Below are 26,502 nucleotides of genomic sequence, written 5' to 3'. Positions count from 1 at the left end.
CAATCAGTTAGAAAGAGGAAATCTGAAGATGCAGCCTTGGACAGGCGTGTTTCAGTTCTGGGCAGCAAAACACCGACAGCCCGCCCCGTCGCTGGCGGGAACCTGCTTTGTTCGCGGGTTGGAAGCAGAGCCTCAACTGTGCCTCAGCCTAGTTGGCACCCAGGGATTCGGAGGGAAGTGAAACGTTAAGTAGCCACCAGAACTGTCTCAAACCTGGCCAGGGCCACTATCCGGCCTATTTCAGGGGAGAGAATCCCATTTTCCTTTTAAAGAGGCAGGCTTCAGAGAGTCTACCCTCTTCTTTCTAAACCTGGCGGAGAGGGCCGTGTGTGGTGAGGCCAGCCTGCAGCCTGTGTCTGCCAGCCTGATGCGTGAGTCAGGACGCTCCTGGTCATTCCCAGTTTTCCCACTTCCCCAGGCTGGACCAGCCCTTTCCCAGAGTCACGTGACTGGTTCCTTGACTTTGGACCTGGTGATCTATCAGGGCATGACACAGGGAGGCAAGCTAGCTGACCTATGCCAAGAGAGCCCCTGCCATCTTTTCTGACCAAACTGTGTGCCAACAGGACGACCCCTGCCTCGAGGTCCTCCAGTTTCTGCCAACCGCCCAGCCAGCACCTGGGTGTGGAAGGTCAGCCCTGACTGAGGAGGGGAAGGGAGAGGAGAGAGAAGGGATGAGGCTTCCCCACGAAAGGGGGCTGGGCAGGCGGAGCTGGCAGGCCCGTCTGGGTGACCATATGTACCCCTGCTGTGCCATCCCACGTGGCAGCTACCACTGAGGGGAGCTAATGCACACTTGTGATACTCTGTCAACTGCCACTGAAACCTTGTCTGCTCTCGTCACGTGGCATGAAGGCTTCTGTAGTTACTCAGTGATGGGGAAGGAGATCTGGGTTATGCTAAGAGCTGAACTCCTTCAAACAGGGAACATATACTCGTCCCAAGTTCAGATCTTATTCTACTGGGGACAACTACACCAAGAAGGAAACCATAAACATAATGAATAACGTTGGACACTTTCTGAAAATATCACAATCAGGAATCATGCTTTGTTTGACTTCTGTTTTGACTTCAAAGCCACTGTCTCAAAGACAACACCTGGCTTGTGACCAGTTGGCAATACTCCTGCTTATGCCAGCCTCCGTGGGGTGGCACTATGACCATCCAGTTACATTCCTGACTCTTCAGAGTGAAGTCCGGAACTTAGCACTGAGGGCCCAAGTTGAGAAGGAAGCTAGCTCAATCCTGTACCCTCGACTGGCTGTGGGAATGAATTCTCCATGTTGACCAAAACAGGGAATCAGCCCAAGTCTCTACTGATCCTTCATACCATAAATATAATCCTGTATTATGAACACGAAGAAGCAAAAATGAACACAAAGAAGCAAAGCTGCCCGTTAACTCCCGTGCAGAGCCGAGGAGCTCACGTGAGAGCAGAAGTGGGAAGGCTGGTCCTTCCTGCACAGCAATCCACTCAGGCAGGCACAGCTCAGGGCTGACAAGTGGGAAGGAGGCTACCATCTGACTATCCCAGCCTTCCTGGCCTGGCTTTCTTAGGTCTTGGAGGAAGACTGGTTCAGAGCCTCTCTAGGGGCATGTAACAGCCACAAGGGGCACATCATCTGGAAGCGAGAGCTTTGGCTGCCAGTGGAGGCCCCGGCACTTACGTAACTTCCCACGGCTCTATCCTTCTCTCTGGGTGAGAAGAACTGGACTCCTCACCCAACAGATAGCACTCCTGCATCTACTTAACTGTATTCTCCCTACGGGCCGGGCACCGTCAGATATGGGGGGGTCTAAAAACAAATATGACAGAATCTTCGCCCTAAGATGCTTATGGTTACTGGGACCCAGGCAGCGTGAGGGTGCTGCCAGGGCAGGGAGCAGTGGGAACACAGACGTGTATGTGTGTGAGTGTGTGTGTGTGTGTATCTCCTTTCCCCAGGCCAGGTTCCCAGGCTCAGAGAATGGTTCAGCTGCATCATTTGGGAGTCAGTTGAAAAAAGACAGTAAATAAAAGCACATGGAAACATTTTCATTATTAAAGATAAATGCTGGAAAATCTGCCCTGGTGACCATTCTAATCTTCCCTTTTCCTTCTCTACCAAATACCTTGAGAAGGCTACACTGCCTGAGCCCACAGCCTCGATATCCTTTCACGCTCCCCGGTTCTTGGGTTTCTGCTTCCCCTCCCATCTCTCTGAAACCCTACTCATCATGGCTACCAGTGAGCTGCTGGTGGCCACTTCCAGGGGGCAGTGACAGTCGTCATGGGACGTGACCCCGCCACGGTCCCTCCCTCCCTCTGTGACCCTCGGGGGTCTGTCGCTGTTTGGTCCCTCCATGTCCTCTGCTGCTCCCCACCCAGGGTCTGTTCTCGGCTCTTATCACTCGCCACACACTTCTGGGGTACCAACCACCATCCATATACAAACGACCCACAGCTGAGCCTTGCAAAGCCTTGTGGACTCTAGACTTGTTCTCCTGGCCACTGACTTGCTGTTTCTGCCTGGGTGTCCCACAGGCACCTCAGACTGCATCCGCCAAACTCAACTCTATTTCTCCCACGCTATAGCTCCTCCTCTATTTTCAGTTCCCAAATGGCGTGACATCCAAGCCCACACCTCCTGCCAATGCCCGGACTCCCGCTAACTGACTCTCTCATCCTTCTCCACCGTCACGGCCCCCGCCCTGGCTCAGGGGTCCACCGCTGGCCACGGGCTCCCAGCGAGTCCTCCTGCCAGCACTGGCTCCCCTCTGCTTTCCATCCTCACCGCGGTGGAGTGGTCTGTTTCATCCCAGGAAGACGTCCCCACCAGCCTCAGCGATGACGCCGATCACGCTGGATTCTGAGAGCGCCCCTACACATCTATCTGTGGTACCTCGTGTCCCGAGCTCCCCGAGGGTGGGGACCACGAGTTCCTCACGGTTAGCCTCCAGTGGACAGGGGAAGTCTAGTCCAAGGCAGCTGCTTAGTAAGTAAGTGTTCAGTAACTGAGTGGTAGCGCTCTGGACCTAGAGCTTATCTGCAGCGGCTGCTGGTTGTGAACTAGCCACTGGCGGGGTCCCGGCCATCTCCTTAGAAATCTCCGTGAGGTAAGAATGCCAAAGGAGGCAAGGGCATGATGACAGCGTTTCCAACAGCATAATCAGCTGAGGATGTCTGGGAATGTCAGAGGAATGGCTGATTGGAGCCTGTCGCTGGTGGCCTATGTGGGGACGGGTTACCGGCAACCCTCTCCCTGGCAGGGCGGGAGAGGCGCGGCCCCCAGAGAAGAGGGAACAGAGCCGGGGGCTGAGTCCTCAGTGGATGTTGAGGAGAGCTGCCCACCCACCCCCACGCCATCAGCTCCTGAAGGGACAAGCTCGCAGGTGTCTGGACTCGGGTGTTCCCAAGCAAGCCCAACGTGGTGGTCCGCAGCTTCCCTCCTCAAAGAAGTCACACCGAGTAAACTCATCATGCTTTCCGCTTGGCCAGTAGCTGCTTTCAGACTCTGTATTACATCTGTCATCTTTTTAACATTCCCAGTCCAGTGACCCAGGGAGAAGGTCTTTTTGTGGAGTCAACCTTATTCTAGGTGTGAAATATAGGACACAGAAAGTGTCACCGACTTATGACAGGCTAGATAGAAAGTCAGTGGCACGTGAGGGCCGCCCGAGCCACCTTGCTGCCCTTGTGTTTCCACGTGCTGATTTGGCCCAATGTTGCACGCAGTGGAGCCGACAGCAACTCCATCTCTCTGTCCCCCAGGTGGGTGCATATCCTCAGTGACAAGAGGATATGAATGAGTTCTTGAAGGATGCTCCAGAAATAAGTGCGGAAAACATCGCTCTTTTACCATAATGCTTAGCAATCTAATCCTTATGTAAAATGTTTTCTGTGCTTTTTAACAGATAAGGAGAAAACTGGCCTGCTGAATGTTGCCCCAAAGAGAACAGTTATATAAAAACGGCAGTAATCACTCTGTTAGACAAACTGCCTGGTAAAGGAGTTGATATAAAATTAAGAACAACAACAACAACTTCAAGTTCACTTGGATAGGTTACTTGTCATTTGTGATTCACTTTAATTAAGAACAGGCCTTTCATCAAGGAGGTGCCTATGAGTAGCCTCTATGTATCCATCCAGAGGCTTAAAAACCCACCTTCCTTATAAAGATGCATATTCTGTAACTACATATTACTTTATATTTTATAATATATGCATTAAGCATAATTTTATATGTTGTCACACATCTTTGTGAATAAGGTAAAAAAAAATCCCCACGACATTAAAATGTTTATGTGCTTACAAAACTTGCTTTAGCCTCACCTACCTCAATACTTTGCTCCCTTTCAAAGGCACCCTGGGATTACTGGAAGAGATTACAACTCAAGCTCTGAAGGCAGCAAATATCAGTACCTTCCCACCCACCACTCCCAACAGCAATATACAAGGATCTCCACACTAGGGCCGAGGCAGCACTGGCTCACAACGTCTGCTCTCTTTTGGACCTTAGATGAACTCATAAAGTCACCAAGCCCTAAAAATGACATCCTTACTATGGTGACATCCAGATACCATGATAGGAAGAGAACATGCTTAGGCAGCACACAAAAAGGGATGGTAGCAGCAAATAAACTGATTTTAACAATGGAATAAACTCTTTTTCAGCACTGTGCATTTTTGAGATGGGTCCTATCAGAGTCATAGGGACCCATTCCGGTAAGTTAATGTCTGAAATTTTTCTCTGGAGAGCCTACCATGCCTGTCCGTCAAATGATTTTGATCCTCTCTGTTGAAGCCTGGGGTTTACTTGGTGTTTGCCACTCTGGAGGCAGCTTTTCTCAAAATAAGATCCTTCCCTGGGAGGACAGCAGGAATGAAGCACATCTGTATGTTCCCTACACTGATGTGTCAAGATTGCAGCCTCTGATTGTGGGCTGAACACCTCCTTCATCTCTACAAATGTATAAAAGGCAGAAGGGAATATATATAAAACATTTCCTTAGAGCTCTGGGGTGGCCAGTTGTGGGATGCCTGGACACAGGGAATAAGTACATTTCAGCGGTTAGATTACATAGAAGCATGTATAACCAGGAAACTTCACTTCAAAATCATTTCATTTTTTTCTGACTTAGGTAAGGAAACAGCATGATACTCCCTACAAGATCTGCCGATGACACTTTCAACTGAGAATCTCCCTTGGCCCATTTTCCCACGATGAAGGTGGAAGTGGTTCATGACCTGGTAATAACTTACTCTTTCCAAAGACTTCAGGAGGTTTTGTCTCTCTTTGAGCTTCTGAATACTGATGACAATTTTGTGTCTTGCACCTTTGGTAACATTCTATAATGAAATAAAAGTTATATTTAAAAACATATTTTTAAGCATCAGCTTAGAGATTCTTGGAAGCTATTTAGTACTTTACTGTCTTCTTGGTTCCCACATGTGTGCAGACTAGTAAATATCCATTTGTCTCTCTCTTCAACATCCATTGTCATCAACCTCTTCTTACTAAATATTATAACTCCTCAATATCCATTATCATCAACCTCTTCTTACTAAATACTTTAACTCCATCTGGCTACACATTTGCCTGTGTCTTTTGGCTGTGACCTTTAGGAGAACGAGAAATAGCCAATTATTCCATTCAGCATGAAATTTCTTCATAGTCTTAAAAGATCACTTTTAGGTCATACACTCACTCCTTGTGTCCAGGTTTTATCATTTCGGTCCGTTCCAGTTTTCCTGAAGGTTCCAACCCCATACAGAGATACGCATTGCTTTCTCAAAGCTTTCCTATGTTTACCCATCTCGAGGAGACATGAAATCCAGTGCAGTTCTCACCTGGTGTCAGACAATACTGGCTGGTTTTTGTCAGTTTGCAGCCCCTCTTGGTTCTCCATAAGGAAAACTAAAATAGAGAACTTAAACCTATATTTCAGTCATCACTTCAGAGAGAGAATTAGGATTCACAGTTAGGATTATGGATTTTATCTTCTTAACTGTGCATCAGTGGTGAGCCCAAGGATTCAGTTAAACATTTGTTGACTAGAGAGACTGCAAATTTCCAAATAGAAGATCCTCTCTCAAATCAGGTCTCTAATATAAACTTCTGATGACTCTCACAAATATTCATAAAATTTCTCTTAAAGGTGGGAACACCAGAGGTATTGCCTTTACTGAGGAAAATTAAGACTCAAATGATGTCTAAACCCACTCTTTAAGAGGAAGCACTGGGGGCATATTTCTGTTTAGCCTTGACTTTGGGTTCAAGTGAATTTTTACTCTGAAAAGTCTGTGCTGGCCTCTGGTTTTGCCCTCTGTGTCAATTATTTCTTGTTTTTTCTCATGTCGAACAACTGATGACCGAGATTTTTTTCTCAACTCTGACCCAAACACAAGAATGCTCTTAGAAGAAGTTCTCATCAGTCCTGGGGATCTCAAGGAGTGATCGAGATAAAAAAGCAGTGGGAGAAGTGTTAGGAAGTTGAAATTAGGGCCTTTCATTCTCTGAGAATGTGCAGTGACTCTGGGCTTTGTCTTACAACTCAATACTGGTATTCAGCCAGGCCTGCAGAGGTTAACTGTGGATACTGAATATGCAGTGGGAAACCAGGATCTGCTGGGAGGTCTGCGTCCAGACCAGCCATGCCCCAAATGGTATAATCTCCTCTTCCTGCAGGGGAAATACTATTAGCCCATTCAGACCATTAATTCTCTCAAATCACCACTCAAAGGAAACTGAGGTCAATTTGAAACATGCAAATAGCATTTTAAACAAGGGAAACAAAGACATTGGTCAGATCTATTTGCCCGAGCACAGCATGGTAGGAAACATGCTTAGCTTCAGGGGCTCTGCTGACTGGCCTGGGCTTCGGTATCCACAGAGGGAAGGAGGAACTTTGTCCTTTTATGGCACACAGAGGGAACTGACATCTGAGACCTGGGGTAATCCCATTCTCGATGGCTGTCCCATGTTATTTAGGGTGGTTAGAAGAAAATATTTTGTACAACTTTCTCCATTCCAACTAAGATCTGTCTGAACGTGTTTTTGGACAAGTGTTGGGGAAGGTCTGAGACGGGAGCTGGTGCTTCTACTTCCTAACTACTAGAAGTCAGGTGATTTGTAACTGGACTGGACAATACACAACCAATCTGTCATCCTCCAAAGCAGCCCTGGCTGGGCAGACAGAGGGAGGGGCCCAGGAAAACAAAAGCAGGGACACGGACTCTTTGAGGTCTTGGTCAATGTTACTTCTTCTGATTCCCCCCTAGCACCCTAGAAGTGTGCACCTAGGTTATTTCTTTTTCATAACACTCCTTCTCACCCTCATTTGCCCTGTGGTTACCTGCTCGTCTTCCCATCTCTTACTGGACCCTGAAGGCAAGAACCCAGCCCTACTCACCATGGCATGCTGGCCAGCACCTGGCAGTTCCTAGAACAAGGCAAGCTACTAGGTGGGTACAGGTATGGGTTCAAACAAGGTCTGCCTTGGACTTGAACGTCAGGTTCCACCCGGGGTACCTTCTCGGGGATAGCCAGCCAAGCACATACCTGAGCCTCCAGCTGGCACTCAGTGAGGGCCATCATCTCCTCGTAGGTCATCTGGGAGAAGAGCGCAGCATACTTGTGCAGGCGGAGGCTTTTTAACCAGGCTGGAACATCTGTGGTGCGAGATGCACAGGAGATGGGGAGAGAAATTCAGAGGGAAAGAGAAGAGATGACAAGAGATGTGGGAAGAGAGAAAGGAAAAGAAGGTGGTGGTCAGAGGGAAAAAAACGAAAGAAAAAAAAAAACCTTTATGTTACTACTTGTTTAATTTTGGCAGCAAATTACAGACTTAGAAGTCTTGATCTAGTTCTGATATTCCCACTGTTGGGCTCCCTTACTCTTTACACCAGGGGGTGGCTAACTTGGGGTCCATGGGCTTCAGAGCATACAGCAATTCTCTAACACTACATCCCAATTTGTGAATATATGGGTGCTTTTCTGGGCAGAGGGTCATCCACAGCTTCTGTAAGATTCTCAAAGGGATTCACGACCCAAAAAATGTCAGGGATTCACTGCTTTAGCCAGACGACTTCATTTTTGATTTTGAAAGAACTGACTTAGAACATAAACTACATATGATGAGTCTTCATCCTCAAGATAATTTCTTTCTAGGTTTAGTGCAGATCCCCATATGCTGTTTCTGCCGCTTCCACAGTGATAGGAAAAAATCCAGGCAGCAGCACTTTCCCCATGGGTGGAGCTGCTGTCATTCTCAGCCTCATCTTTCTTCTGACTTCCTATACCCCAGTGGGAATAAGGGCATCCTGGACTCCAAAACTACCACATAGTGTGTGTGTGTGTGTGTGTGTGTGTGTGTGTGTGTGTCTGCTGACCATTTCTCCTAGCTAAGTCATGTATCTGGATGTGTCTTTGATGTTCTCCTTGAATGTCAACCACATATCAGGACTTGAAAGGTCCAAAGACTGCCTAGACTATGGGATAATGGGAATTCCAAAGCACATCTGAAATAATTCCTACATTTGGGATTCTAGATTTAGGAAAATTAAACAGTAACTGTATTGAAAATCCACAGGAGAATTATTACCTTGGTAAGTACAACCAAAACAAAGCACTTGCCCATGCTCTTTAAAGTCAGGGTTTTTGAGCTGATAGGATCTTTGAGAAGTCTCTAGAATCATCTTCCCCCACCCCAGCTCATTCTACAGATGGCAAAATTAAGTCATTAAATCTAGATCACAGGGCAAGTATGTGGTGAAATGGGGACTAGAGCCAGGTTGCCAGATTCCCAGATTTTTCCTACATTGCATCAACTTTTTGTAGAATGAGGACCAAATAGTCCATCAGTGGGAAGGCTGAATAAACAGTGACTGTAAAGTCTTTGAAATGCTGAAGCATTGGATAAACGTTATTCATGCTTTCTATGAATTATTATCCATTACTAACCATGTTGATTGCAAGATACTATCTATCTCTAAGTGCTTTATTCTGAGGTGCTGACAGAATCCACAAACACTACAAAATAAGTAGGAAACTTCTAATTTTTTAATGTTTAGAGTAGCTAACTGGGATTGATTAAAGAGGCCTGGCCTACTCTGATATCAGGCCCTGCCACCTGGGTGAACCCAACCTAGTTTTAGGGAATGTGGGTATGGGATGATCACCTGAGACTCAAAGATATAGCAGGGGAGAGTGGGCCTGGTGAGGTTACTTCTTGATTTGCAGTAATGTGAAGACCAAAGAGGAGGAATTTCTGGAGAAACAGAATTGGATAGCCAATGGCATTTTAGGAACAGACTCAGTCATCTCAGGCAAGAAATCACTTGACTCTGTGCTTGGAGGCCCTTCATTCTACTGTGACAAGTGGAGAGTCCTTCTGGGACCATTGTTAACCACAAGAGACAGGGCTTCCCCAGCCACATAGTACCAATCCTCACATCCTCCTCAACTCAAGCTGTGGTTGGATCAAGAGTTCAGGACATCTGCTTCCCTCTGGTGACATCCTGGAACTATTCGACCAGACTTGATTCTCCGTCATGCTTTTGTTGCTGTTAAAACAATGCTAATACTTCCACAGAGTGAGCAGCAAATAGATGTATCTCTGGCTTTTAGGCCACTGACATGTTACTGCTTTGTCACCAGGTTTCACGTTTGTTGTTTACATCTTTGAAAGGCCCCAAGTAGCTGCTCAGAAAACTCAGTGATCATGATTCAGAGAAGTCTGGGTAACCCAATGCTATGCTTGGGTACAATCTGTCATAAAAGAATATGGAGTAACTTCATGGGCTAAATTTTCACTGGGTGCCCTACAGCTTAATCATGCAAAATCCACTGATGATAAAACAAAGAGAATCCCGAGCTACTAAATCATGCTGCAAACTGGGTGCTTTATAAGCCAAGGTGACAATACGGTGTTTTAAGAGTTGGGGAGAGTGGGGTGCAAATCTTGTCTTGGCGAGTCTCAGTCCAATCAGTACTCATTCCTTTCTATAAAAGTATTTTGACAACTAGAATTTCCCTGGTTAGAGGGATGAAGAGCCTGCCTCACTCATTTAATCAAAATATACGTCACTGGGAGTCGTTTCCCCAGAAAAGGTTCCTACACAGCTTCAGAACATGGTGAGTTAGGCCTTCCTGAAGAGTTATTTCTGGCTATGTTCCGGGGAAATGCAAGCTCTTCTTGGCCATATGTGCCTTGGGTAGGCATGTTGAACCTGCTCCTAGAGGGTCAGTTCCTAGCTCAGTGCCATGTGCCATCTCCTCCTGCAACGTGAACTGATGAACAAAGAAGAGGAAATCCCAGTTCTTAAGAACGTAGTTTACTAACCTTTCACCCCCTGGTTGGCGGTGAGGCACCTTCCTTTGCCAGGGATTAAAACAAAACTCCATTAATAGGGAAACACACTAGAGAACTGAGTGCCTTGACCATTTCACTCCTCTGAAGCCAGGAATTCCAATGACTTGGAGGCTAGATTCTGTAAGATGTTGGCCAGGGACAAATTCTAACTAAAAGCTCAGGTCCTTTCCCATGGTCCAGATACTACATGGTTGGATGCAAAGCTGAGAACCAGCTAACATAAACTCAGGCCTATGGTTGGAAGACACAGACCAACTAGGGTGTTTCCTGGAGTGGCTGATACGTGATTGAAAGCATGCATGCCGCCTGGGCTCCTGCCTCTGGCTGGTACACAGCCATTTAACTTCAGCTGGGCTGTTTCTGATGGACATGCCAATGGAGGTCCCAGACTAGACAGTTATTCTCTTATGCAGTGTGAGAAAGATAAAGATGATTTTACTATATGCTGGAGCTGACTTCCTTGCCAAGTGTGGGAATCCTGATATTTGCTCACTCAACATTTATTGAATGCCTATTATGGGGGCTAGGCATGTCCCTGCCATCAAGCAATTTTTAATACAAAAAAACAGGTAACTCACAAAAAAATTATAAAAGTTGCAGAACAAGTGCTAAGTCTACTCAAAGTTCTGCAGTGGGGGGGAGATGGGCACAGAACAATGGGCATTTGGGTTTGCCTTGAGGAGTGGGATAGCTTCACAGTAGCATTGGTCCTGGAGTCACTGGGCAGACCATAATGAGGAAGCCGTCTGAGGAAGCCATCTGAGGATGCAGGAGCAGTGCATAAGCAAAGCAGAGATGCAAGAGAGCATTCCAGGCCAAGCAAAGGCTTGGGTGAATTCTAGAGAAGAGCTTAGACATAAGACGGGACAAATAGGCAAGGGTCAGATGATTGGGATTTCTAATGCCGAACCAAGGACAGTCAACCTTGGCTTGGGTGATGAGAAACTGTTGAAATCTGAGCAGTAGAGGCACAATCAGATGAGTATGTAAGAATGACGATGGCTGTCGATGTAAAGGCTGGGCTGGATGAAGTGGGAGTGGAGGCCAGGAGATGAAGCCAAGCTCAGGAGGGCAGTGGCAGAGGAGAAGGAAAGTATGTAAATCCACAGCACTTGAAGATTGAGGAAGTACAGGGAATAAGGGAGAGAAAGGAGCCTAAAATGGTTCCTCTGAGTAGGTTTGGTAGGAAAGTATAGGGGAGCATCAGATTTGGGGTGAGAGGAGAGAGATGGTGAACTCCATTTTAGGTCAGCTGAGTGTCATCACCTTTGAGCCACCCAGGCGGAGAAGTCAGCTGGTCAAGACCTCTGAAGAGGGGGCTGAGCTGGAGAACCACTTTCCTTGTCAGTAGCACATGGTAGTTGTTTTAGCCACGGAAGTGGGTGAGATTACTCAGGGAAGAGGGGAGAGCCAAGGTGGAGCCCTGGGAGTACCAGGCTTTTAGGGGAAGGTGAGGGAAGAGAAGCCCATGAAGGAAACTGACAAGGGCAAAGGGTAGGAAGTTTCTGGGAGAAAGCAGCACCATCCACGTGTGGACAGTGGGCTCCCATGCCACAGTGTCCATCCTTATGAAGCTCCTCTACATCTTGCTGCAGTCCACGGTGGTTTATCTTCTCATGGGCGTTTTTGGTAATAGTGCTTCACCCATCTTTTATACCTGGTATGTCTACCTCTTGGTCTTTACCAATGGGTCAAGTTTCCCATTACGCTTTCTATTTACCTTTTAGAGTTTGGATAAATCAGCCACAGAGAGGCTTTGTGGTGCATATTACAGCTCACACAGAAGCTGAGCTCCAGTTAGAACTTGGGCTGCTTTGCTCAAATGCCTGCTGCTGGAATGGCTGTAAATATCATTCAGGTCAACAGGCCATGCAGCACCTGCCCCACAAACAAGGGGGCCCCACAAGAGAGAAAGATGGAACCAATATTGCAGAAGAGCTCAATATGGGGAGCAATGTAAAGGGTAGGGAGTTAGGCATCCCTGGAAGACAGAACCATGAACAGCCGCCTTTTCCACAAGAGGCTTCACTGTGGTGGTCCTGGTACCTGCAAATGGAAGAGCAACTCCCACTCGCCACGGAGAGCCAGGCTAATCTCAAACAACTCCCTCTCTCTCTCCAAGACATGACTGCATCCTTGGTCTTTGAGGGAGAAGAGCCAACGTACGAGCAAGAAGGGACTAACTCTTCAGGGTTGAAGCAAGAAGGAAAACATGTCTTTTGAAAATGAAGAAGTCTAGCAGCATCATTAAGATAATGGAAGCCTGTCTATTTTTGGCCAGAGCGGAATGAACAGCCCCATTCCGTACCAGCCTTTGAGCAAAAGAAAGAAGGTGCCTTGGTCTCGGGTCCCTGTGGAGCTGGAGTGGGCTCCGCCATCCTGGGACGTGTCCATGGTGGCCTCCGGCTTCCACACTTGTGGGGAGCATGTGTGGGTCTTGGAAGGCACAGAGATGGTCGAGTTTGGGTAAAATACCCTCTTTGAAGGGTTTGATACAAACAGAAGGACTAAATTTCTCGCAGTTTCCATCGGCTATGACACCCGTAAGTGGTGTTCTACTCTTAGCCTGCTTTGCGTCAACAGCAGCTGGGTTCCACATCGACAGCTGTCCTTAAAGCACTTTAGCTGAAGACATACACTTTGTAAGAAATAGCAGCTATAAGTCTCACAACCTTTAGAATTTGGGGGAATCCTGGGGATTTACATTTCAAAGATATCAGGGCCTCTCAGCCTATCTGAAAAGAGGAAGCACAAGTCTGAGCCCATTAGGACCTATCCACACAGGTTGTATGTTGGCATTTGGGAATAAAGAAAGTGAAGTAAGTTTACTAAATCCTGGCCTTTAAGTTAGATGAATTCGAGACAGCATCTAGAAAGTCAGCATTCAGAAAATAGTAACTTGTTCCCATGACAGCCATGCTGAAAAGTGTCCCAGCCACACACGGGGCTGTGTCACTCCCTCTCCGTCACTCACATCCTTATGACCCTCAGAAATGCTGTATTCACAACCTTTCTTACAAAGGTTTCTGATGGGTTCCTTTGTCTTACCAAAATAACACTTCTCAATATTTTTTTTTCCTCATCTCATTCTAAGACAGGCAGAAGTTCAAAGGTCTACATTTCAAAACCAACTCAAAACCCCAAACCTGCTATTTCAGAATAGGCAATATATTTCCTTTGTTATGGAGAAAAAAAAGTTTACGTAAGTTTCATCTAAGAAAGATTCTTTAGAAAAGAAAACCTGAGCCTATTTTCATGGTTCCCTCCGCTCTTAATCGCTGTTTACTGAACCCAAAGGTTTCTTTTTTACCTTTATCATATCTATATGCAAACAATGTAAGTTTAAATTACCCCTATATTTTTATACTAACATAGTTCCATACCTCATAAGCATACCAGCCAATGTTAATTCATATTGGGGAGGTTGAAGCTCATCTCAAGAGAAACAGACCCCACCCCCTCATCTCTACCCCTCTCACACCGACAACTGCAATGAGAAAATCATGGAGCTTCTCAGTCTTAGGAGACTAAATCTACGGGCCTTACTAGCCAGAAGTCTAGTGAATTCCCCACAGGAACTTCACCGCAGGGAGGCAGAATGCTTACTGTGCAGGTGAGGAGGGGAGCCAGGGCTCTTAGGGGGGCTGAGCCAGGGGAGAGCATGGTGCACTGTGGTCCTGGCTGGAGCGCCTCCACTGGAATCTTCTACAGGTGCCCACGCTCAGCCCCCGCTGCACGCTGTCCTCCCAGTCTGTTTCTTTCCCAATTTACTCTTTGCTGTCGATGACATCATGGGCTACCCAGATGTCCCAGGCAAAAAGCTGGGCATCGTCCTAAATTCCTCTTGCTCCACCCCTGTCTACATTCAATCAGTGCGATTCAATTCAGAGCTCCCTCAGGTCTATCTTACGAAGACCCCACGAACACACTACCTTGTCTCCTTTGTTCGGCTTGGTCCAAATTCATTGTCCTCCTCAGTTACTGAAACATCCCCCACCTCCCAGCTGGCCTCCAAATCCAGGATCCCCTGCCCCTCCCCTACTTTGATATGCCTCCCACTCTTCTGTTCAGGTCCTATTTCTAATATGTAAATCCAAGCAGGTCATTCTGCTGCTAAATTCCTTCCATGTCAGGATAAAAGCTCCAATCTTTTGCAATGCCTAGCATCTGGCTCTTCCCTCTCCAGACATTGTTGCCATGTGCCCCTAACACACAAGCCATCGGATGATGCACTTGGTCAAGCTGTCTCATAACCATGCTTTCACGAATAACATTCCCTCTGCATAGAATGCCCTTCCCTCGCCTTATATATTTGGCTAATCTGTAATCCTGCTCCGAGCTGAAGCTCCAGGCCTCTCCCCCTCCAGGAACTTTCCTTGACTTCCTTCCACTTTGAATTAGGGCACTCCTTGCTGCCTGCCTCGACCCAAGGCAAGTCTCTGAGACAAGATATGTTCACAGATGTGCACATGCATCAGGTCTCTGTTTGTTGCTCACATGATAGCGAGTCCCTTGAGGCAGGAACCATCTCCTTCACCTCTGTCTCCCCAATAGCCAGTCCAAAGCCTCTCTCAGCAAGCACTCAAGAAAGGCAGCTGACTTGCTGAGGACAAAAATGAAACCTGTTAATCAGTCTTTCTTCCCTCGTCTCTGTTCCCATAGAATAGCCATATCACTCATGAACACGCCTTGCCTTCGATGAGTCTTTAGGTGTTGGGTTTATACAAAATTTCTGAAGACGTGATGCTAATAGGAGGGGCAAATGTACTTCTCCCACCAATGAAATTCTGTTCTTTATTTTCTTTTCCTTTCAGGAATTTATGGGAATGTCATTTTTTCCCTCTTGGCCACCTGGAGGCTTTGTATGAGCGAAGGGGTAAGAGAGCACATTCTACTCATGTGACATGGAGGGGGAGAAGAATATAATTGAGTGTCAACTTAGAATCAAGAATCTTTCCCCTGGGATAAGTCACAGTGAAGCTTTTGCAAGGAACAAGGACAACTGAATTTAGAAACCACAGTCAGCCTATTCAGTGCAAACATGTATAACCAGTAGCCTCCACAGGGCATGTTGAAGGGGGAACTTCCATGTTCCCACTCAGTGTCCCACTTCTGTTCATTAATTTCTAGTTGAGTGGCTGATCCCATGCTTCCCTGAGCCTGAGATATTAGTTTGAGATCCCTACTGCCAGGGACATCCACTCTGTGCTTCAGAGCTGACTTAAACCTTCAGGATGTGTGTTTACGATAAAAGGAAAAACAAAGCAAAGCAGGCAGATGATGTTAATCCTCTGAGAGCAGGAGCTGGTCTACTTGGGAGAGAACTTAGTGACAATCCCTGGCAGGGAACGCTGACACCAAGACACAAAGAGGGAGAGATGGTTGTTTGTGAAAAATCAAAAGGGCAAGAATGCTGGGCTGTGAGCTTTATTTCCCACTCTGGACCCAAGAGGCACATTCCTAAGGGACGATGTGTAGCCAAACCTGGCTCATCTGTCTGGATGAAAAGGAAGCCTCAGATGAACACAGTGTTTCGGCAAAGTATGCACAGCTGCTGTCAAGAAAGATGAATTCACACTAAATTAAGCTCAATTACGGGAATTTTTATTCTTTTCCCAAGGTGTGGGGTGAGGGCTGACATGCATCCTCTGGAGATTTGGAACTCCTCCAAATTCTACTACAGATTCCTTGCTGTTCTCGTAAACTGGGTGTCTAAAGAGTAGGAAAATAGCAGTTAGATGATGGCATCCTGAGGTGGACCAGAAAGTAGCTTTCAAAGGCTGACACTCCTGCCAAAGGGCCAGGTCACAGAAAGGAAGAGACGTGGTTCCAAGAGGAAGAGCTAGCTCTCTTTAAAAGCACTTCATTTGATTTCAGATTCCATTTCTCAGAAAAATACAAATTAATTTGGAAATTTAAACCGGTGTCTGCTCTTGGACAGGGGAATCGGATGACACACTCTTAGGACAGGCTCATTAAGGGTTGCTTCTGCGCTCTCCTGGGAGGCCATCCTGAGCAGCACTAGATGGTGGGCGTCCTCAGGGGTGGCCTTCGAGGGAAGCTGTTGCCAGGTGCAGCGGGGGAGGGGCATTCATGTGGCGTAAACACTGGCCCCGACACTCTGGAATGATGCTGTTTTCAGGTGTGGATGTTTCTACGGCTTGACCTACCAGCTGAACTGCAAATATACTTTTCCCACACATAGAACCCTCATCGTCTATCATGTTCCTTCCTTCAAATAGGCTTTGCCATTTAATTCACTAAGGACTGTATACGTTGGGAGAAGGACCATTCAGTAGGTCAGCAGAAGGTGGATATACACAGGAGAGGGTCCTCTGTTTAGTCCTGTCACCAAAGAGCCTGTTTTCTGATCACATGCCTTGGGCCTATAAAGAAAATCTTGGCTATCAGATCTTATCTGCATCATTTTCAGATCGAAGAAGCTCTGAGGGGACAACTCTCATCAATTCTAAAAGAAGGAATCGAAGAAGCTGATATACGGGATGTTCCTTGAACTTTGGAATATTTTGGCTTTTATTCTAAAACAGGGACAGGACATTTATTCCATTTTTCTCTCATTCATTTCTCTTTAAAAGCCTGCTCTCATTACTCATTTCTCACCTCGAAAGGCCAGCATGCAATGAGCACACATTTACCTGCTTTGGGAGAATGTCTAAGGTATACAGAGGGCTTCACAACCAAAAACAAAGAAAGAAAACCAAGAAAAGAAAGCAAAAGGAAAAAAGAAAGAAAAGATAACGAAGCTCCTATGAGCAGACAGCAGACCCAGCATTCCTCTGGGCGAGGCCTGTGTCCTGGAGAACAACAGGCTTCCTGCAAGACCCTCCAAGCCCTTCAACGTAAAGGCCAGGCCTCCTTCCCAAGGTTACCAATTAGAACCACACGTAGCTTTCTTGGAAACCATCTGTCCAGACACCCCACTTGCCCAGATGCTCCACTTCACTCGGCAAGAAGCTAGTCCTGAGTAACCACGACTTCTACTCCTCTTGGGCCAAGCATGGCTGAGCCTCCCCTACTACCCATCCCCCCCGGGGCTCAGCTGCTTGAACACAGAACCATGTAGCATAAACTCAAAAATGGGTTTGGGTAGGTCTCCAGAATTACGACACATTTCCCCGAGAACTGTGAAAGAGAAAGAAAAGAGGACACACATCCCCACCGTGCCAAAAGAAGCCATTGCTTTTGCTGCCTGTTAAACACCTTTAATGACTCATTTGTATCACCAGAGAGAGGAAAACATCAAGATGTGTCCCACCCTCTCTGGGCACTCAGCACAGTACCCACCACAGATTGCGATGGGATGGGAGGATGCTGGCCTGAGCAGCTGGGAGGGAGGAATGCTCCAGGGAAGTGTCTTTGTGTCAGATTCATGTCCCCTGGTGGACAAGCTCCATTCTTCAGCCTGGCACTCACTTACAACCAGCACCTGGGCAATGGCGGGCATCTCCCTGTGCCACGCTTCTGTGGCGGGGAGGAAACTCAGTACACAGCCTCCTATGTCAACACTAGTTCTTCTCAAGGGTACGATCAGAAACAGCACAACCTCAGGACTATGCATGCCAGCAACGAGGGCACCCTCAGAGCCTCCCCTCAGCATCGTGGTCCCAGGAGCACGACTAGCTCTTGTTTCTCCATCTAAAATTGTTATTAGTGTGTCTCTGATGAGCATCTTTCCCTCAGGGCTTCGCAGCCCTTGAACAACTTGCACCTAAAAAATACAGAATGTGCCTATCCTCTCTGAACCTACCATGGGTGATTTGGAAATCTCTATCTCCCGATGAGTATCTTTAGAAGAGGAGAGATTTACAGGGCAATGTAGGAACATTTATGTATGCTGCACAAAAGGCCTTTATCACCTGTATGCAAATCTGTTATTAGGCTTAAAACACTGTCAGAGAGTCTCAGTGGTATTTTTTTCATGTCCCTTAAACAGATGCAGAGAAAAAGGGTTTGCAAGCTTCTTTGGATATCAAAGGAAAAGGGAGAGAGGAAAGAAAGCAACACTACGATTGTACACTAAGAGAGATTTGAAAAAAAGATCTTGTGGTTTGTTTTGCTAAATTATTGACGGTTCCCTGGCCAGAGCAGTGAGGTAGAAGGCTGGAGCAGCTCAGCATCTTTACAAACAGGGCAGACCGAGGAACGTACGTGCAAACAGTAGATGCTGTCACCGCCAGCTGTGACACATTTAATTGTCCGCAAGTCACTGCATTCAAAAAAAAGAGGGTGTTGACCTCTCTTGCTCTTCCCAGGTTTTGGCAAGAAGCCCTGGAAGGGGAATCCGAGCCCTTTCCTCCACGGTCAACTCCATCAGCCTGGGGAGGGGCGGGCTCTTTCCTCCTTGCTGCCTACCTCTCTTCTCACCCTCCTGATTCCAAATAAAGGGATGGACTCTGTTGCCAGTGGTAGTCACTCACCTTTCATACCACTACCTTCTTCTTGGAATGTGTTACGAGCAGTGGTCTGATCTTCTAAGTGTTCACTCCCACCACTTCCTGAAGAGGCTACACTGCTTTGTGGTGACAGGGGGGCATGATCGGATGGGAGGCACTGGGGTCCTCTAGCTCGTAAGTCCTCATGAGACATCCATCCATGTCCTAGAGGCTGGTTTGGCACATTCATGGGTGGGGTAAGGGACACAGATCGTTTCAAAGGGCTGTGGTGTGCCTGGCCTGAGAGAACTGGAAAAAAAAAATAAAATGAAATAGGTTATTCCCCCCCCTTTAGCCTGGGCCGCAGAAGAACCCACAGTACCTCTTCACCCTGAGAGATGGCGCTGTCTTATTACTGCATCAGTGGGCATGGGGTGGCCCTTCCCTTCGGGGTGATTAAAAAGGATGCTGTATGTACCTCTGGGTGGGTTGGGCTTCTCCAGGGAGGCTACATCTATAGTGCCCAGACCTGTGCTTTTGTGGGTTGGGATCTGGGTTTAGTTCCAACTCTAGAAATCAGGATTTGGAGTAGTAGCCCCATAAATCAGGTGAGGCTTGACAGCCTGGCTAAGTGGCCATCTGCCAAGACTGAAAAGAACATGTCCTGGATAATTTTTTTGCAGGGGAGGAAACACACAAAACCCGACATTACCCATGTCATTAAGGGTGGACTTCTGGAAGGGCAGGCAGGCCGGTCATCATCGTTGGGGATCTTTGCTGGGCTGAGCTAGACGAAGTGGACTAGTCCTTCCAACCAGGAATCGGGGGAACCATCACCTCTGAAGGGGGTGCAGGCTCAGCGAGGGGCCCAACACTACCAGGGGTACGGGACACAGCAGCTGTGCGTGAAAGGGCCGATTCTTTCTCTTGGCTTCGCAGGTTAATGCCAAACTTTACATTGAAAACACTTCCAGGTAACAAGGCGTTCATTCAGAAGCCAGTGGGGTGCGTGTTCAGCCCTTCCGTGCAGTGGGCAACATCTGTGTAGCCCCCATTTTTAATTTCTTTTCCAGAAAACCAGGAAAAAGCAACAACTCACATATAACTAGCCAAATTAAATTGAGGTCATTCAAGGCAGGGATTTAACCAAAATCAACGCCGAGGGAGCCGACGTTACCCTTGGTTGGTTTTTCTGGGCGTGTAAAGTGACAACCTTACAAAATAAGTCTATTCATAACTTTCTCTCTGCGCTGGCTACTGACAGGTCCAGTTTATTTTGACTGCTGCAGTGTTAACGTGGAATTGAGCCACATGCATTTTTAAACATTTTTCAGGGAAGCCATTAAGTTCCATCTCAGGCTCTATCCCCTCCAGTGAGGTATTTACTCTCCCAAGTCCGGACTAGCAATGCTTTGCTGGCGTTCATCTTTGTGTGTTTTTTAGTCAGCAGACCTGACATCCCCATGTAAGAAGTTCCGCTTTCTGTTAAACCGCATTCTGCTGGGGCAGCACCCACATAGAGACCTGAACAGCAGGCTCCCTTGCCCCCCACTTAAAAAGATAAAGTCTGAGTGTTTGCAAACAGTGTGTTTGGGGCAGTAGAGGTGAGGGCAGGCTGCCCATGGTCAGCTGGCATTAACCAGGCCCCGAGAGCCATGGGGCTCACACCTCTGCTGTCAGTGTTTCCGTTTGGCTTCATGTGGCCAGAAGGGCAGTCTTGTGTGTGAAAGAGGGACAATCAGAAGGGGTAGAAACTTCCTTATTAACAAAAAAGGGAGGGAAAAAGGGAGCTGCCGAGTTTAGTATCTGTAACCCGAGAAATTTCTAATTTGGGTCGATTCTATCAAAGGCAAGGAATTATCATCTAACTTCAAAATATGCAAAGGGAACAATGTTAAAAAATTGTTTTGGATCCTAACAGGCTGAAACAGCTTGCATTTCCACTAAATAGACTACGGAAGAAACTATTTAAAAAGGCTCCCTGGAAAATGCATTGCTACCTGGTTGGATCCGAATTAGCAAGAGAAAAAGAAAAAGAAAAAAGAAAAAGCAGAAAAAGAAAAAAAGAAAAAGGAAGCAGCAGCAAAAATGAAGAGAGAAGCCAATAGGAAGAAAAGCCAGACATCCAGAAAATTCATTTCATGCCTGTCTAAGTATTTATACAAAATTGGGCAGACTTGTTCAGGGCTGCCCCAAGTGCTGGGACTTTCCAGCTGAGATGTCTTTGCTTCCTGGTACCTCTGCAACCATTTCAGAATATCTGGTGGATGCTCTGAATGGTGCCAGCCAGGTGTGCCCAGAGTGGAAACGGGGGCTCCTCTTCACAGCCAGGATTAGAGTGAGCCCGAAACCATAAAAACAGGCCTTGCCAAAGAGAGACACACAGCTCAGAGCTGCTGGAACCCTTAGCATTCCACCTGGTTAGAGGCTATAACTGAATCCATAACCATGAGTGGTGACACTGCTAAGAGAGTCCCCGTTTTTGGATGTGGAGAACAATACCATACACAGGTAGCAGTTGAATTCCGTTATTAGATGAAGCCAATTTGCTTCTTTCCACCGAAAGTTTTCTTAAAATCCATGCTACCTCCCCACTGATGGGTGTCCTTGGGGAGGCTGTCAGTGTTCAAGGAATCTACTAAATGTTTACCTAACTTCCCAGGACTTACAGGGATTTGTTCATAGAAATCTACACCCATTTCTTCATATATCCCTGAGCTTGACTGAAGCTACAGGGATTATGGCACGAGCTTGGTTGGTCTCTGTCTCCAATAAAAATCGATTATACCTGAGGTACAAGGACCTTTTCCTAGGGACTTTCTACCTAAGGCCCCACCCTGTCTGTATCATAAAGATTCCCACAGCTGGCACCAAACTCAGAAATGCCCCCTTAGGAGCGAACCTGCCATAGCAACCAAGCACAGTGCTTCTCGTTAAGCTTCTGGTTTGGTTTGCAGAGAGGGCCGTGGATTGAGAGCCAGCGGGGGCCCACACCTACATGAAAGCCAAGTTGTGTGGGGCAAACACCTCATTTCTCCAAAGGGAACTGAGGCCTGGAGGCAATACAGGCTCACCTTCCTGTGGGAAGGAGACTGGAGCAGGTGACAGGTCACCTGCCGACAAGGCCACTTTGGGGTGAAGACAAATCTTCAGGTAGAGGTAATGGTGACCGCGGAGCCGAATTTGGTATTACTTCAGGTGCTGGAGTACTTTGTTTGGCATAAAATAGCAGAGGAAAGAATAAACGCCATGGACAGAAAGAGTGTGAGAAAACAGGCCACACAGCAGTGGAAGGAATGAGGTGGCCCGGGGCAAAGGGTGGATGGCTGTCCCATGACTCCTTTTTCTTTTCAACCAAAAGAACTCATCTGAAGTGGTGGTAAATAGAGGAAGGATGGATATTCAGGCAAAAATAAATAAATAACATTCCTTTCCCTATGAGTAGGGAGGGGAGAGCAGTGAAGTCAGGCTTCTGAGAAGCTCTTCACACCGTGTTAGCTGCCCCAGAATAACTCTAGCTAGAGGCAGACCTTTTGAATGCTCTCGCTTGCTGACTGCTGCACGCCAGACAACAGCAGCGCTCCACTGAGACTTAAGCTGCCCCAGAGTAATATTCAAATGATGCAGAATTAAGCACAACTTGAAAAAAAGTCTCACTATTGAGAAGTTAGCAAGTTCCAGCTGAACCGAGGTCCTGAATTTTGTGGCTTTATAATAATGAGCATTGGAGGGACAGCATATTTCAGGGGGGATTCATTCTAACAATTGCCCAGGGGGGCAAAATTGTGACTCTTGCTCTTGAAAAAACTGAAGCTAAAACTTAATACTGTGTAGAGTATAGAGCCCGTATCGCTTATGTTTTTAGGAATAGGAAATCTCAGGTATGTACACATATATATGTATGTATGTATGTGTACATATGACAGTAGAGTACTATAATAGTTGGAACATTTATAACGTCAAGTAAACTAAAAATAAATAATAAATATTGAGCAAGTCTAGTTGAAATATGGGAAAAGCAGCTAAAAATAATCTTGCTTCAGCAGTGGAGCAGTATGATGTGAGGACAGAGGGTCTTATAATCTGGCCAAAAACTCTGTCATACCATTCGGGGCCAGCCGCCGTCTCTGACCTCCTTTAACCTTATGATTTCTTTTTCATCTCCAAGCATCTTTCATGAGGCTACTTTCAACACATTTTTAGGGGAAAATACGATACCTGGCACTGGGTTCTGTTCTTTTAAGTATTTTCTTGAAAGCCTGGAAATCAGATTTCTTTCCCCTTTCCTGTGACCAAACTTGACTTTGCCTTGATTTTTAGCTATTGAAATAAGGTTCAGGAAGAGACTTTTCAAGATAGACTTTTTAAGGAAAATTAGGTATAACTACTTCTCCTGCCTTCTAATATGACAAATAATGGGGTTTGTGGAAAGAGGAAGGTTTGGGATACGGCCCCAGCTATTTCCTTGGTCCACTGTTAGGTTAAGACTGTACCCCACTGTCAAGGAGTGAAGTGATCCTCATACACAAACAGTTCGGACAACTGAAGCTCAACTCTTACACTGAAACTTTATCCTAACAAACGGTAATGGGGATCTTTCAAAGATACATTGCATACTTCTCTGTTCTCCTTAAATTTATACAGTGAATGCAAGTAATGCTTTAAAATTAGTATTATGAGCATAGATTAATAACATTTCAGAGCTGCAAGGCCCTGAAAGGCAATGTAATCCAATAATCCCTATGTTGTGAGCTGGGGGCCCCTGGGTAGTGGAAGGACCTGGGAATCCCTACGTGCACCGGTTAGTAGATGAGACGCTGTGCTATACGTGGTTTTTATACATATGTAGAGAGTATTAAAATTAATAAAATATAAATTCATTTATATTTGCTGAATTCATAGCTCTTTTTGTCATTTTTTTCATCATCAGATTTGAAGTACAATTATTGTCTTACGGGGATCCCAGTTTTTTGTTAAAAACTGAGGCCCGAACTCAATAAATGATAGAGATGACCGCTATTCTCTGCTGTGTTTGCTGAGTTCCACGGGCACCGAGTGGCCTCGGGAACTCGTATGCTTAAAGTCCTCTGGTGCCTTTCACAGTTCCACTACCTCCTCAAGTTCACTCCACCACCAGGTCTCATTGCTACCACTGTGAGTTTCCACCTATCTCCAGGCTCAGCATTTTGCCCTGGAGTCTAGAATCTAGACTGCTGAAGCTGATTTCCTTTTGAATAAGGGCATCAAGTACACCCATACTCCTAATGTCATTCTCTTTCATCAAACCCAATAACCTGTCTTCTCAACCCAAGGTTGGGCTCTGCAGCCTCATCAGGCCCTCATGAGTTCAGCCACGTAGACATGATTTGCAATTTCACTCTTCTTTCTTCCTAAGCCAGTCTCTCCATTTCTAATTCAAGAAGTTGGCCTTCACAGAAAAACTTAATGCTTTGTTAATTTTTCAAATTCTAGATGCTCATGTGACAGAACTCAATCTAATTGCTAGTATGACTAAACTTTACAAAAACAACTCATTCTAATTTAGGGATTTTAAAAAGTAGAATGAGGAAATCAAACATTTGCATATTATTTTTAAATATTAACTTAGAATTTCTTTCCCGAATGAAAAGGTCTGGGTCAATTCCCTACTCGGGTGATACACGTTACGTGTGTTAACAGGCTATGAAAAAGCACGGGGAATATTCGACTTACGTGTTGCTAATGGTGTACTTTAACAATATTTTCTAGACCTACTCCCCAAAATTCGGAAGTATCAGTAGAACCTTTGCTGAATACACCAATTTGAGAGTTTTGCTGCAGGAGGTGGTTTGATACTTGTCAAGTTTAAAGGAGAAAAAGCTCAAGCCATTGCCAGCTATAAAATAGCTATGGCTATTGTTTCAAAGTTACTGGGGAGAGTGTGTCTGTTCATCCCCTTAGTTTAGGCCTGCTTAACAGGCATCTTTCGGGTGCCATCCCAAGAGTTTCTTCTGAGAACACTGATTTCAGAGCATCTAAGGAACTGTTACTGAAGGCTTTCCATTTTCAAAGAGTAGAGTTCTGCTAACACCACTTGTATGCATAATTCTAGACATTTGCTTTTTAAAAAAGCCAACATCTTTGAGTAAGGCTCAGTGGCGAAACGACATTAGACCCTGGATTCCTCTTCTTTAGTTGGTTTTGTGGTGCCACAACCAGTAATCTGAGGCCCTGTGGTGGGAATCTTTGGGGAAGAAAAGATTAATAGTACTGCAAGAATACATTAAAAAAAAAAAAACAAAAACTTGGGTATTTAATCAGTGACATCATGCAAAAAAAAGACAACACCAGTCACATTCATGGCCAAGAACAGATTTGTGTCGGGAGTTGGAGGGGGAAGGGAGTATTAATTATTACGGTTAAAATTAACATGCTCTGTCTCATTGCTTCAGGGAATAGATTAAAAGCAAATCTGAAAGGTTATATGCCTCAACTCTGCATGCTTGTGCTCTGCTTCTTGTCCAAAAGTTTGGAAAACCAGTGCTCACAACATCTGGACACCAGAAGATGATTCCCCCAAACAGCTTTAGACTCCACCTCATCCTGGGGGAAGAAGAAAGAGCAGGCTACAAAGCAAAGACGTAGGGGGCGGACCGGGTGTTCCCGACAAGCCCAGGGAGGAAGCCACACGCTCTCTGAAGAGAAAGTATACACTCGCCTATGCAACAAAACAAAACAAATGGAGACTCTAGAAGAAGACAGAGCCGCAAAGAACATGCCAACAAGGCTGACAAATACCCACTGCCAAATCTCTTTTTCCCTGTTCAGTCTCATTTTCATACCATATTGAAGTGAACACATTCTGACGCAGGGAAAAGCACCTGGAGAGGTTTTTCCATGATGCGAGTCCTTGTCACTGGTGTCAGCCCTTATTACTCCACAGAAGGCTAGGCCTTTGGGCAGAGCAAAGATGTATGTTTCTGCCTTCACATTATCACTTAAACATTTAGGCTTTTAAGAAGTAAATTAGAATGTTTCTGGCAGACTTTTATTGCTGCATTAATCTTTTGTACATTTCATTTGTCCTCTTTTGTCAGTTTCTATAATGGCAAAACTGGGTGTCATCCTAGAAAATCTATTTTAGAAAACTGCTGTTTGACTTTACACTGTCATTATTTATAAGTTAGACAAGAAGACAATATATACATTTTATAGAAATCAGTAGAATCTTACAAGTTGAACTTCAAATCAAGCAGTCCTAAAAGGGAACTGCCCAAATCCTCTCATTCCATTCTATCAAAACCAATGACACCAACTATGGAAGTAACTTGACACCACTGAAGCAGATGTTTCAGCCAATTTGAGGGACTGTGGAATCAACCGAGCCATTTCTAAGGTTCCTGTATATTGGGTTCACTTCTACTTTCCTGAATTATGTTCCTTTTCATATCTATAGTTATATCTATATGTGCTTAACCCTTAGGCTTCTTAGACCTTAGGTTTGTCCGTGGAATTTCTACCCACGTGGTGAGTGAAGAGTTTAGACAGAGTTGCAGAATTTGAATCATTTCGATTATGACACCAAGTAAAGAAAATATTTGAGTCAAGCAAGTGGCCAGGGGTGGACTGAAGCAGCTATTTCCTTTTTTGTTTACCAGTGTGTCCATTAAAATGCTCCAGTCACTGTGTTTAAGGAAGAGAGTGGAGAAACTCAGAAAGTTAGATGTTTGATGACAAAACTACCCTCCTACCCCTTTCTTAAAAGATAACTCTCAAA

General features: G+C 45.9%; 1 protein-coding gene across 7 annotated transcripts in view; it reads right to left on the bottom strand.

The window, feature by feature from the left end:
* The window catches only part of SAMD4A (sterile alpha motif domain containing 4A), a 224,759-nt gene that overhangs the window by 33,726 nt on the left and 164,531 nt on the right, over positions 1 to 26,502 (bottom strand). For 5 of the 7 annotated variants that reach the window (XM_059914273.1, XM_059914267.1, XM_059914268.1 and 2 more), the window contains exons 4-6: positions 18,792 to 19,055; positions 7,542 to 7,651; positions 5,243 to 5,329 (exon numbers count right to left, since the gene is read on the bottom strand). In XM_059914273.1, coding sequence (XP_059770256.1) covers positions 5,243 to 5,329; positions 7,542 to 7,651; positions 18,792 to 19,055 — 461 coding nt within the window. The remainder of the gene's footprint in view (positions 1 to 5,242; positions 5,330 to 7,541; positions 7,652 to 18,791; positions 19,056 to 26,502) is intronic. The other 2 variants (XM_059914271.1, XM_059914272.1) reach the window with 1 other exon arrangement.

This window comes from Balaenoptera ricei, chromosome 2 (assembly GCF_028023285.1).
Source record: "Balaenoptera ricei isolate mBalRic1 chromosome 2, mBalRic1.hap2, whole genome shotgun sequence".
Classification (NCBI taxonomy): Eukaryota; Metazoa; Chordata; class Mammalia; order Artiodactyla; family Balaenopteridae; genus Balaenoptera; species Balaenoptera ricei.
The sequence above is the reverse complement of the archived record's forward strand: the minus strand, read 5'-3'. Positions and strand labels throughout refer to the sequence as shown.